Genomic DNA, 12,264 nt, shown 5'->3' with positions numbered 1-12,264 from the left:
ATGTGTCTAATCTTAGGTATAAAATGTCTAGCCACAAAAATTCTGGGTGCTTCCTTTTCTGGATAAGATGTTTGTACTGCTCTTACCTTCTGCCTACTGTTTTTTTCCCTGTTCCATTTGAGGTTAGAATTGCAATGTCTCATTAGTAAATTCTCAACATCAAGTATGCTCAAGGTTACCTTGTTGTCAAGGTCTCTACCTGCTGCTAGATACCAGCTCCACCAGGAAAGTCATATTTGGATATGTGAAATCCCTTTTGATACGTCCTCTTTTAAACAGCTTTTTAAAGATATAATTCACATACCATACAGTTCACCTATTAAAGTGGTTTTTAATATATCTGCAGAGTTGTACAACCATAACCATAATCAATTTAGAACATTTTCACCACATTAAAAAAACTTCATATCTTTAGCTATCACTCCACCCCCTTCACTCCCCCATTAGTAAATAACAACAAATCTACTTTCTGTCTCTATATATTTGGATATTTCTGGACACTTCATATAAATGGAATCATAAAATATGTGGTCTGTGTGACTGACTTCTTCGACTTATCATGTTTTCAAGGTTCATCCATGTTGTAGCATATATTAGTACTTCATTCCTTTTTATGGCTGAATAGTATACCATTATATGGATATAATAATTTGTCCATTAATCCAACTGAAGGACATTTAGCTTGTTTCCACTTTTTGATTATTATGAATAGTGCTACTATAAACAATTGTGTTCAAGTTTTTTTTAATTCAATTATCCAACATATAGCACATCATCATTTTCAGATGTAGTATTCAATGATTCATCACTTGCATATAACGCCTAGTGTTCATCACATTCCATGCCCTTCTTAATGCCCACCACCCAATTCTCCTACCACAACCCTCAGCTGGTTTCTCAGGGTCAAGAGTCTCTCATAGTTTCTCTCTCTCTCTGGTTTCTTCTCATTCAATTTTCCCTCCCTTCCCCTGTGATCCTCTGCATGATTTCTCATATTCTGCATATGAGTGAAACCATATGAATATTGTCATCCTTTGACTTATTTACTTAGCATTTAATACCCTGCTGTTCCATCCACATCAGTGTAAATGTTAGGTATTCATCCTTTCTGATGGCTGAGTAATATTCCATTGTATATATAAACTACATCTGTTCATCTGTTGAAGGACATCTTGGCTCCTTCTGCAGTTTGACTATTGTGGACATTGCTACTATGAACATTGGGGAGCAGGTACCCTTCAGAACACTGCATCTGTATCTTTGGGGTAAGTACTAAGTAATTCAATTGCTGGGTTATAGGCTAGTTCTATTTTTAACTTCTTGAGGAACCTCCATACTGTTTTCCAGAGTGGCTATATTAGCTTGCACTCCCACCAACAGTGTAAGGTGGTTCCCCTTTCTCCACATCCTCACCAACATTTGTTGTTTCCTGTCTTGTTCATTCTAACTTAATGGCTAACACTAGTTAGCCATTCTAACTGGTTTAAGGTGGTATCTCATTGTGGTTTTAATTTGTATTTCTGATGACAAGAGATGTGGAGCATTTTTTCATGTGTCTATTGGCAATTTGTATGTCTTCTTTGGAAGAATGTCTGTTCGTGTCTTCTGCTCATTTCTTGATTGGGTTATTTGGGTTTTTCTGGATGTTGAGTTTGATAAGTTCTTTATAGATCTTGGATACCAGCCCTTTATCTGATATGTCATTTGCAAATATCTTCTGTCATTCCATAGGTTGACTTTTAGTTTTGTTGACTGCTTCCTTTACTGTGCAGAAGTTTTTATCTTGATAATGTTCATCAATGAACCCAATAGTTCATTTTTGCTTTTGTTCCCCTTGTCTTTAGAGATGTGTCTTGCAAGAAGTTGCTGCAGCTGAGTTCAAGTTTTTGTGTGGATATAGGTTTTCATTTTTCTTGGGATGGCACATAAGAGTAGAATTTCTGGGTTGAGTGGTAACTCTATTTTTAACTTTTTGAAGAAGTGTCAGAATGTTTTCCAAAGTGTCTGCACCATTTTACATCCCCACCAGCAGTGTATGGAGGATTCTGATTTCTCTACATTCTCATCAACCCATTATTATCTAGTCCTATGCCTTTTATTATGAAATCTAGCCTCTGTGCCTTAGCTCCTCTTTACCTATCTACTTTATTTCCCTTTGTTCTCTAGCACATACACAAATTTTAAGAAGCTGGTTTCTTTATTGCCCCCATACCACTTCATATTTATTCCTAACTTGATCTTTGTCCATGCCTTTCCCACTGTTCTTAACACCATCCTTCCTTCTGTCCTCTGCCAATCCAAATTTCTACCATGCCTCAAGCCTGCATTGAGATTTTTAGTAGCCCTTTTTAATTTCCATCTCTCCAGAATATAACTGTATTTAGAGCTGATAGCCAATAAGTTAGAGCTTAACTATATTTTATCTCACATGGTTTGTTATTTCTTCCAATATTTATGTCTTATTCCTTATCTCTCTAACCCATTTGTAAACTCCAAGAGGACTATATTACTAAGCCTTATACTACTGCAGCCTAGTTCAGAACACGTAGTAGATACTCTATAAATATTTATTGTTGATTCATCCTAACAGCATACAAATCTCCCCTTATATTTAAAATGAGTTTTTTAGTGGAAACTTTAAGAAAATGGTTTTTGATTAGCTCCTTCATTCAAATTAAGATTATGGTAGAAATCTCCATCCCAGGCCAATAGAAATGCAAAAGGGTTATAGCCAGTGATGATCTTTGAGTCACTTTTCTGCCCAATTTGACCAATGTAGAAGAAAACCATTTAATTATAAAATGATTGTCCCTGTTCCTTTTCCTATTCACCCACTGACATCTGGAGAGTTTCACTGCAGAGAACCTATAGACAGAAAAAAAGGATAAAGGCAGCTTGATGCCTGGCATAATTGAGAACCAAGGAATTAAACCTGAATAGAGAGTAAATTTATACTAAAGACTCTAGCTTTACCGCTATATATGTTTTTAAGATTATTCTTCAAATAAGAGTGATGCTTTTTAAAAAAATATATCTAATGAGGAGATATTACTGACAAATACTTGCCATGGACCCTCTAAACAATTTATATCAGAGGCAGGATGATGTGGTAGGAAAAGCTCATATTTCAATCATAGCTCAAGAACTTCCTAGCTTCTGACTGGCAAGTTTCTTGACCTCTCTATGCCTGTTTCCTCATCTATAAGATAAAGATAATAATAGAGTTGTTGTGAGGATTAAAAGAGATATTGTGTAAAGCATTAGTACAGTGCCTGACACATAGGAAGTATAAACAAGAGGTAGTTCCCTGCCTCTCCACTCTTTTCATCTCCTTTTACACACAACAAAGACAGAGTTAGCACAATTGTGGAAATGACCATGAACCCTGTACAATTAGGATAAAACCCTTGCACTGAAAAGTAATGGTGGGTATGTGGGATGAAAGTATAGAAGGTTTTGGAAGCTACTTAGAGAAGTTTGAAGCATATATCATCTGAGACATGAGAGATCCCCAGCAGGTTGTGGGAAGAGAATGATTGTGGAATGGAGACAGATATACTGACCATGTCAGAAAGGTTCCAGGGTGGGTGGGAGGAATGAGGTTCTAAGTGCTGCAAAAGAGGGTCAGCCTCACAGAGTAGAAGGACTGTATATTCCTCTCAGGGGAAGAAAGCTGTGTCAGGACAGAGTTGTGTTGGGGTAGAGACAAAAGTGACACCACAGACACCACTCTTTATAGGAGGGCAGATCATTCCAAGAGCAAGGAGGAAAAAGAAGGAGAGCTGAACATATAAAAAAGGAGCAAATCTGGGGCACCTCTCTGCAGACAGGATTAAGAGCTCAGTAAAAATGAAGGAAAAAATATAAGATTGATGACCATTGAGGAAAGCTCTGGAGAACACAGGTGGTATGAATCCTTAGTAGGATTCATTCTCCATCTTTTTGAGGATAGCTAAGCAGTTCTGGATGCAGAACAGAAGAACAGGTAGCAAGGAGTGAGGTACCCCCTTTCCTCCATAGGTCTGGACAAAAGTTAGGGCAGCCAGAGTCTAGCAGGACAGCAATGAGGACACTAAAGGAGTAAATCACACAGAGAAGGTTAGGTGAGGCACCCAGGGTGCTATGTTTGTGTGCATATGTGGTCTGCCATAGACTCTGTCCCCAAACTTGTCCCAGAGTTGTTTTGAGAAAATTCAGGTAACTCGTTTTCCCAGTTTAATTTTCCTTATAGTAAGTGTTTATTTGAAAATAATCTCATTACCAATGTATTAAAAACCAGTGTCAACTCTGGAATGGAATGGAACATTAAAGTGGCCCTCAAGTAGTGGAACACTCAAGGTCTAGCTCAATCAGCTCAGTTTGTCATGCACATTAATATGGATAATGGGTGCTAGGCCCCAGTCAGACTATCCACTAGACAAATTCAACCCAAAATTTTTTCCCAGTGTCAAATTAGATGCTGGATTTTATGAAAAAAGGGAGAAGTGCTTCTAGATGTACTTCTGGGACCACCAAACCACAGAATAGAAAAAGTCCATACCAAGGTTTGTAGAGACCCTGTAGCCTCTCTGGCCCAGCACTCTCCTTACAAAAGCGAAGAAACATGCTCAGAGTTAGAGAATGATAAAGCCCTGTGACTTGTGAGGTGCAGCAGAAGCAAGCATCCCTACATTCATAAGCAGGACTGTGTCTTAATCTCTCTTGGTGGCTCAGTGACCCCTGGCATGTTCCACATGAAAGGGGCTGAGTGTCCACTGCCTCCTCCAAGCCATGTCAGGGGCATACGGGAAGCAAAGCCAGAAGCCTAATGATGTTACAACAGAGCACAGCTGTTACGAACGCAGGCTTTGCACCATTTGCTAACTGTGTGACCCTAAACAAGATACTTCCATTTCTATGCCTCACTTTCCCTATCAAAAAAATGGGAGTGACAGTACTATTTGCCTGACTTCAAGAAAGTGTTTCCTACCCCCAGTTACAATTTGAATACCAAGTAAAGCCCATGGCTTACCAGGGCTGTTGCTAACACATATAAGTACCTTAGTGTAAATTAGAAAAAGTGTCTCTTCCCAAAATATTTAACCATACATGGCAGCCTTGTGGCTTGTACTCAGAATCTTCATTCCTCTTTAGGTCCTGAAGCACCTACGGCACCTAAACTTTACCAACAATATGGGGGAGCAGGTGACTTTCGATGAATGTGGTGACCTGATGGGGAACTATTCCATCATCAACTGGCACCTCTCCCCAGAGGATGGTTCCATAGTGTTTAAGGAAGTCGGCTATTACAACGTCTATGCCAAGAAAGGAGAAAGGCTCTTCATCAATGAGGAGAAAATCCTGTGGAGTGGGTTCTCCAGGGAGGTATGTGCTCTTCATCAATGAGGAGARAATCCTGTGGAGTGGGTTCTCCAGGGAGGTATGTGCTCTCCATCAGAACAACAGATGGCTCTACCATGGGCAGGAAATTGTGTTCGGCCTTGGGGGTAAGAGGGTTGGGCTTCACCACTGGACTTGAAAAATGGTAAGTCCACTTCCTTCAACTCACTAACTGTGCACTGCCAAGGTTCTCTGTGAAATCTATCAGTGTTTAGTACACTAAAGAGGAGAATCCTCAGAACTTGAGCCCCATACCTACTATATTGGAAAATTTGTTATTCTTTATAGATTTGACTCCTTGGCTAAATAGCTAACAATTTTCTTGCCTAAAACTTTCCCCAACTAGTGCAAAATATTTAAGCAAACATAAACATCATTCAAGGCAGAGCCTGGACTATTCAGAGTTAGTTCCCTGTCATCCAAATAGCTCAAGACAGACTTATAAATCAAAAGGACAATTTCTTAGAAGATATATGGGTTGGTGACTTGGGAGAGAGAAGATCTCTGAGAGTACTGTGTTACTATGTTTGAGAGTGCTAATGTGTACCATCCTTCACTATTTCTTTTCCTTTCTTTCCCTCCCCAGGGTCCCAGGAAACTTAGAAATCCTCAGGTCCAATACTGCCCTTTCTATCCCTCTTTCATTAGAAGATAATGCCAATCATCTTCTATTTGAGTTTTTTTTAAAAAAACTTCTTGTCAAACCAGTTATTTCTTTTCTGTTAGAACAAAAAAAAATATTTTATTGTTTTCCCTGTGTTTAACTTTCTAAGATGTCTCCAAACCAGGCAGAGAGGTGGGAGGAGAAGGGAAGAGTCTTATTAAAGAGACACTTTGAAAATGGCATGAGCTCTTCCATGTTATCTGACATGATCATATGGAATGAGGCAGAAGTAGAGCTTCTGAAATGGTGAAGCAATAAATGAGACAAAACTGTCAAAAACAACCATTTAAGGATCTGGCAGTCAACCAAAATCAAACAAAAGGTGAAGTGTCTTTTTAAGAAAAACTAACAAAATTTGGATATGAGAAGTCTAGCATTTTAGTTTCGGGCAGCTCCCCAGTTATTTCTAACAATCTGGTTGCTGTTTCTTTTAAGTTTTCTATGTTGACAATCATATCATCTGCAAATAATAAGTTTTATTGAGTTATTTCCAATATTTATGCCCTTATTTTTCTTGTCTTATTCCACTAACTATGAACTCCACAATGTTTAATAATAGTGATGATAGTGGGCATTCTTGTTTTAAAAGAAATGCTTCCAATATTTTCTCATATAGAATGATGTTTACCTAAGAATTTTCTATATTACCCTTTACAAGTTAGAGATGTTTTTTCCTAACTCCTTTCTCAGTTAAGTTTCTAATCATGAGTTCGTGTTGAATTTCATCAAATGTTTTTTCATCTATTGATGATCATATGATTTTTCTGCATTAACTTATTAAGGCAGGGGATGACATTTATAGATTTTCCTAATGATAAACTTGTTTGCATTCCTGGCATAAACCCAACATGATCATGATATATATTGTTTCTTATGTCCTTTGAGTTTGTTAATTGTTTTGGTACTTTTCATCTTTTTTCAAGTGGTGAAAAACCATTACATTCTTTCCAGATCCTTTCAGATTCCTTATACTTAGTATATAGCTCCAGACTTCTGTGTATTTTTCCTTCCAATAACCAGAACTCATCACTCTTTTTCAGGAGACAACCAGCAGGCTAATGGAACCCACTTTGCCCACAGGCTCAGAGAGGTAGAAGAGCCTAGGAATTTACATTTCCCTAAGATGACCCTTAAAAATGAGTGGTGTGGAAGTATGAAAGCCCTGGCTCCCTTTTCCTCAGGTCAGGAGAGCTCTGAGGAATAACTTAGAGTCCAGGGTTCTCCTGTGGGATCAGGCAGAAGCTAATCTTTGAGGGTCTTTGCTCAAGATCACACCCTTGTTGTCTTCTTCCCTTCTGTGTCTCACTTGCTCCATTCTCTTCCTGGTTCCCTTGAGAGAACTTTCTTTATAAATTACTTGCACACAGATTCTCAACTCAGGTATGCTTCTGAAGACAAAGTAGTGAGATGAGCCTGTAATTTCTTTTCTTTTTTTTTTTTTTTTTGTTTTCATACTGCTCTTGTCCAGTTTTGGAATCAGGGTTACACTGCCCTTATAAGAATGAGTTAGATGTTCCTTTTTTTTTTTTTTTTAAACCTTTGGCAGAGTTTACGTAAGATTAAATTCATCTGTTCCTTGAAAGTTTAGTGTTATTTGCCTGTGGTAAACATAGAAACGGAGTGGTCATCTCGGTTATGAATATGTGGTAGGGGAGGAAGCAAGGGGTAGAGGAAACCATACAGTTAGGTGTAGGTTATTGTCCTGGTCCAAGCTTTTGTTTTGGTGGTAATCATTAAAAATGACTAAAAGAGATTGAAACATGAATAAATAATGATGGGGGAAAAAAAACAAGGATTATGCTCAATCAAATTCCATGCACCCTTAGTCCACTAGGGAAATAAACAAATAAATAAAATCTCTGTTACCTGAAATTAATATAGCTATTGCAGATTTCTTTTGGATATTAATGGCCTGACATATCTTTCTGATCCATTTACTTTTGACCTCTCTATGCCTGTCCTGCCTTCCTTGCTGAATGGTTACAAGTATCTCATAAGTCTCCCTATAAAGCCTAAAATAAAATTGCAGGAATTACAATTCACTACAAAATTCAAAGTCTCATTTTCAAACAAATTTCTCATCTCAGCATCTCCCCTTGTAATTGTCCTATTGTGTGTAGGTCCATATCCCTGTATCTTTTAGTTTGTCTTAAACTACTGTTTCCATGGAAAGTAAACAGGTGTCCCATTCTGAGACTTGGAGGGAATGGAACAGGGGATTATTTAAAGTGGATTTTGGTCACTGTGTGGAGTCACAACAACTAATCTTTCCAGAATCCCATGAGTGAGTGTGTGTGTGTGTGTGTGTGTGTGCGCGCGCACACACATGTGCAGGCACTTGCCCATGGACATCTCTCCTTTTCATAAATAACAGGAACAAGGGTCTCTGGGGCTTCCTCTGTCTGGAATGGGCCTGAAGTCTGTTGTACTGGTCCTTGTGCACAAACTCCTCCCCTGTACTTACGTCAAAGGAGCTGTGAACCTGATCCCACAGCTGCAGCCCTTCACTTTTGTGCTCTCGGTTCTCCAGGTGCCATTTTCCAACTGCAGTCGAGACTGCCTGGCAGGGACCAGGAAAGGAATCATTGAGGGGGAGCCCACTTGCTGCTTTGAGTGTGTGGAGTGTCCTGATGGGGAATATAGCGATGAAACAGGTAAAGGGACATGCCCTCATGGACACCATGCAAAGCTTTGTCCACTTTGGGGCCCTGGGGTCAGTGATGTCCCTGAAAGGGCTACGCTGAGCAGGTACTTAGCACAGTGTCTCACTGAACAAGGTATGTCTGAAAGTCACATTGGGCCGAGCACTGAGGGGGATAGAAAAGAAATATTAGATGTCTTGTAATACAAAAAAGCTTAGACATCTTTCTTTTACTTTGATACCACTCTTCAACATTGTATTCCTTTTCTTACAGCTCAGGAGCCCTGAACAGACAAAGTTCTGTCTGTTCCAGACTACAGAGTTCATAGGCCATGATATATTGCCTGCTGGGTGTCTGGCATTGCATTTGCTGTCTACTTATGCTTTTCCTGTGCCTCGGTTTCTTCATCTATAACATGGGAAAAATAAGCCCATTTTATAGAGTTTGGGAAATCAAATGAGTTAATGTTAGTTAGTTTAGCAAATGGTAAGTTCTAGATAAATATTAAATAAAAACCTTACCTAACATATCGGAGGCACCCTGTAAATATTAACTATAATTATTATTATTGTTATTATTTCATTTCATCCTCACCACAATAATGGGATTATTTTTTCCATTACAGAGATGACTCAGAGATGAAACTGAGACTCAGGGAGGTTAAGGAGCCTGACCAAAGCTACACAGCTAGTAAATGGCAGAGCCATGATTCCCATCCAAATCTCTGACTGAAAGCCCATGCTCCTTTTACTCCCCAAAACTGCATGCTGTTTGAGACATAGAAGAGACTTAATAAATGTCTATTGTCTGAATGAGTCTGCAGTTCACTGGAAAGGCATAGATAGGGAGTAAGGAAGGCAAGGTCTTTTGTGTGGGATACTCTCCCTTGCTCTAAGAGGAAGTCTATTCTGACATGTCCACAGAGCCCATCCATATATGCAAAATGAGTCAGGCTGAGTGCATATCACTATAGAAAGTTGATGAACTATGCTAGACACCTAGTGTGTAGGTAGCCACCTGTCCGGAAAGATGGATCATTCCCTGCTATAAGCCATCAGCAAGTGGTGCTAAAGAAAACATGTGGCATGACCCCCCCCCCACTGTGTATAAAGGAAAAAATAACAGAACTATTATAAATACATGAAATTAAACAAGTATATTATTAAACATAAGTCAGAGTTCAGTGTGTTTGTAATGTAAAAATCACAATTATTTCATCAACAAAGAAAAGTTAAAGTGACCACATCCAATAACCTGTATACCCTTACCACCACACTCAAACTCACAAATTACAGTCTATGCCATACAGTATCTAACTCTTTCCTGAAATAATTATAGATGCAAGTGCCTGTGACAAGTGCCCCGATGACTTCTGGTCCAATGAAAACCACACTTCCTGCATTGCCAAAGAGATTGAGTTTCTGTCCTGGACAGAGCCCTTTGGGATTGCACTCACTCTCTTTGCTGTGCTGGGGATTTTCCTGACAGCCTTCGTGCTGGGTGTCTTCATCAAGTTCCGTAACACACCCATCGTCAAGGCCACCAACCGAGAGCTCTCCTACCTCCTCCTCTTCTCCTTGCTCTGCTGCTTCTCTAGCTCCCTGTTCTTCATTGGTGAGCCCCAGGACTGGACATGCCGCCTGCGCCAGCCAGCCTTTGGCATCAGCTTCGTCCTCTGCATATCATGCATCCTGGTGAAAACCAACCGTGTCCTGCTGGTGTTCGAAGCCAAAATCCCCACGAGCTTCCACCGCAAGTGGTGGGGGCTCAACCTGCAGTTCCTGCTGGTCTTCCTCTGCACTTTCATGCAGATTGTCATCTGTGTCATCTGGCTCTATACCGCCCCACCCTCAAGCTACCGCAACCATGAGCTGGAGGATGAGATCATTTTTATCACATGCCATGAGGGCTCACTTATGGCACTGGGCTTCTTGATTGGCTACACCTGCCTGCTGGCTGCCATCTGCTTCTTCTTTGCCTTCAAGTCCCGGAAGCTGCCAGAGAACTTCAATGAAGCCAAGTTCATCACCTTCAGCATGCTCATCTTCTTCATCGTCTGGATCTCCTTCATTCCAGCCTACGCCAGCACCTATGGCAAGTTTGTCTCTGCCGTGGAAGTGATTGCTATCCTGGCAGCCAGCTTTGGCTTGCTGGCCTGCATCTTCTTCAACAAGGTCTACATCATCCTCTTCAAGCCATCCCGTAACACCATTGAGGAGGTGCGCTGCAGCACTGCTGCTCATGCTTTCAAGGTGGCAGCCCGGGCCACACTGCGCCGCAGCAACGTCTCCCGCAAGCGGTCCAGCAGCCTCGGGGGCTCCACGGGCTCCACGCCCTCATCCTCCATCAGCAGCAAGAGCAACAGTGAAGACCCGTTCCCACAGCCCGAGAGGCAGAAGCAGCAGCAGCAGCCACTGGCCCTGACCCAGCAAGAGCAGCATCCACAGCAACCCTTGACCCTCCAGCAGCAGCCACAGCCACAGCCGCAGCCACAGCCCAGGTGCAAGCAGAAGGTCATCTTTGGCAGTGGCACCGTCACCTTCTCACTGAGCTTTGACGAGCCTCAGAAAAGTGCCATGGCTCACAGGAATTCCACGCATCAGAACTCCCTGGAGGCCCAGAGAAGCAACGAGACCCTGAGCAGACACCAGGCATTGCTCCCGCTACAGTGTGGAGAGACAGACTCAGAACTGACTTCGCAGGAGACAGGCCTGCAAGGGCCTGTGGGTGGGGACCACCAACCAGAGACAGAAGACCCTGAGGAGATGTCCCCGGCACTTGTAGTGTCCAGTTCACAAAGCTTTGTCATCAGCAGTGGAGGCAGCACTGTCACAGAAAACATACTGCATTCATAAAATGGAAGAAGGTGGCCAGTCAGGAAGGATCCAGAGGGGTTTCCTGGGAACACATTCTCTGACAGGAACGAGGAATCACCCCAGACTCCTTTCTTTTGTGGAAGGAGGAATAAAACACACCAAACACCTTAAACTCTGTCGAACTGTTTGAAATAACAGTGAATTGACTCATGTTCCCTTTAAAATTAAAAAAAGAAGAGGAGCCACGTGACTCTGTGGTTGGATATGTCAGAGAGAACACCATAATCAGATTTGCTCTTCACGTCTCTTCTCTGCTCTTGTCCTCTGTTCTATCACACCCAAAAGCCGAGAGATGAAACAAAGGCTGTAAACAACCCACGTATTCCCTTCTTTTTTCCTTAACACTGAAATGCCTACTCTGAACATTGCAGACACCCTGGCCCAGAGACAAAAGTGTGCAGAGTGACAAAACATCAGGCTGGCCACCATTAAATTTAAGAGTCTGAAAGACAGAACGTCACCAGTGCTATCCAGCACCTTGACAATGGGAAGAACTCCAAATGTTCAAAACCATAAGGTGAACATGTCCCCTCCTATTTATAAAAACTGTAAGATATGTGGTCTCCTACTTGCTGCTGCTATCATGTAACATCTAGAAGGTTAGCATCCCTCCTGTACGAACTGCATTTGGTCAAGAATATGATAATGATGCCATGTTTAGATTCCAGGATCACAAGAATCACCTCAGATTGCTGGGAAGGGA

The 12,264-nt window shown here is 41.2% G+C and overlaps 1 protein-coding gene across 2 annotated transcripts in view; it reads left to right on the top strand.

Moving 5' to 3' along the window:
* The window catches only part of CASR (calcium sensing receptor), a 76,742-nt gene extending 64,974 nt beyond the window's left edge, over positions 1-11,768 (top strand). For both annotated transcript variants that reach the window (XM_032869535.1, XM_032869536.1), the window contains exons 5-7: positions 5,134-5,364; positions 8,574-8,697; positions 10,024-11,768. In XM_032869535.1, coding sequence (XP_032725426.1) covers positions 5,134-5,364; positions 8,574-8,697; positions 10,024-11,540 — 1,872 coding nt within the window. In that variant the 3' untranslated portion in view covers positions 11,541-11,768. The remainder of the gene's footprint in view (positions 1-5,133; positions 5,365-8,573; positions 8,698-10,023) is intronic.
* Positions 11,769-12,264: the final 496 nt, after the last annotated feature.

The sequence above is a fragment of the Lontra canadensis genome, unplaced genomic scaffold (genome assembly GCF_010015895.1).
Source record: "Lontra canadensis isolate GAN:19392208 unplaced genomic scaffold, GSC_riverotter_1.0 scaffold38, whole genome shotgun sequence".
Lineage (NCBI taxonomy): Eukaryota > Metazoa > Chordata > Mammalia > Carnivora > Mustelidae > Lontra > Lontra canadensis.
Note: the sequence above shows the minus strand (reverse complement) of the source record. Positions and strands in the feature narration are given on the sequence as shown.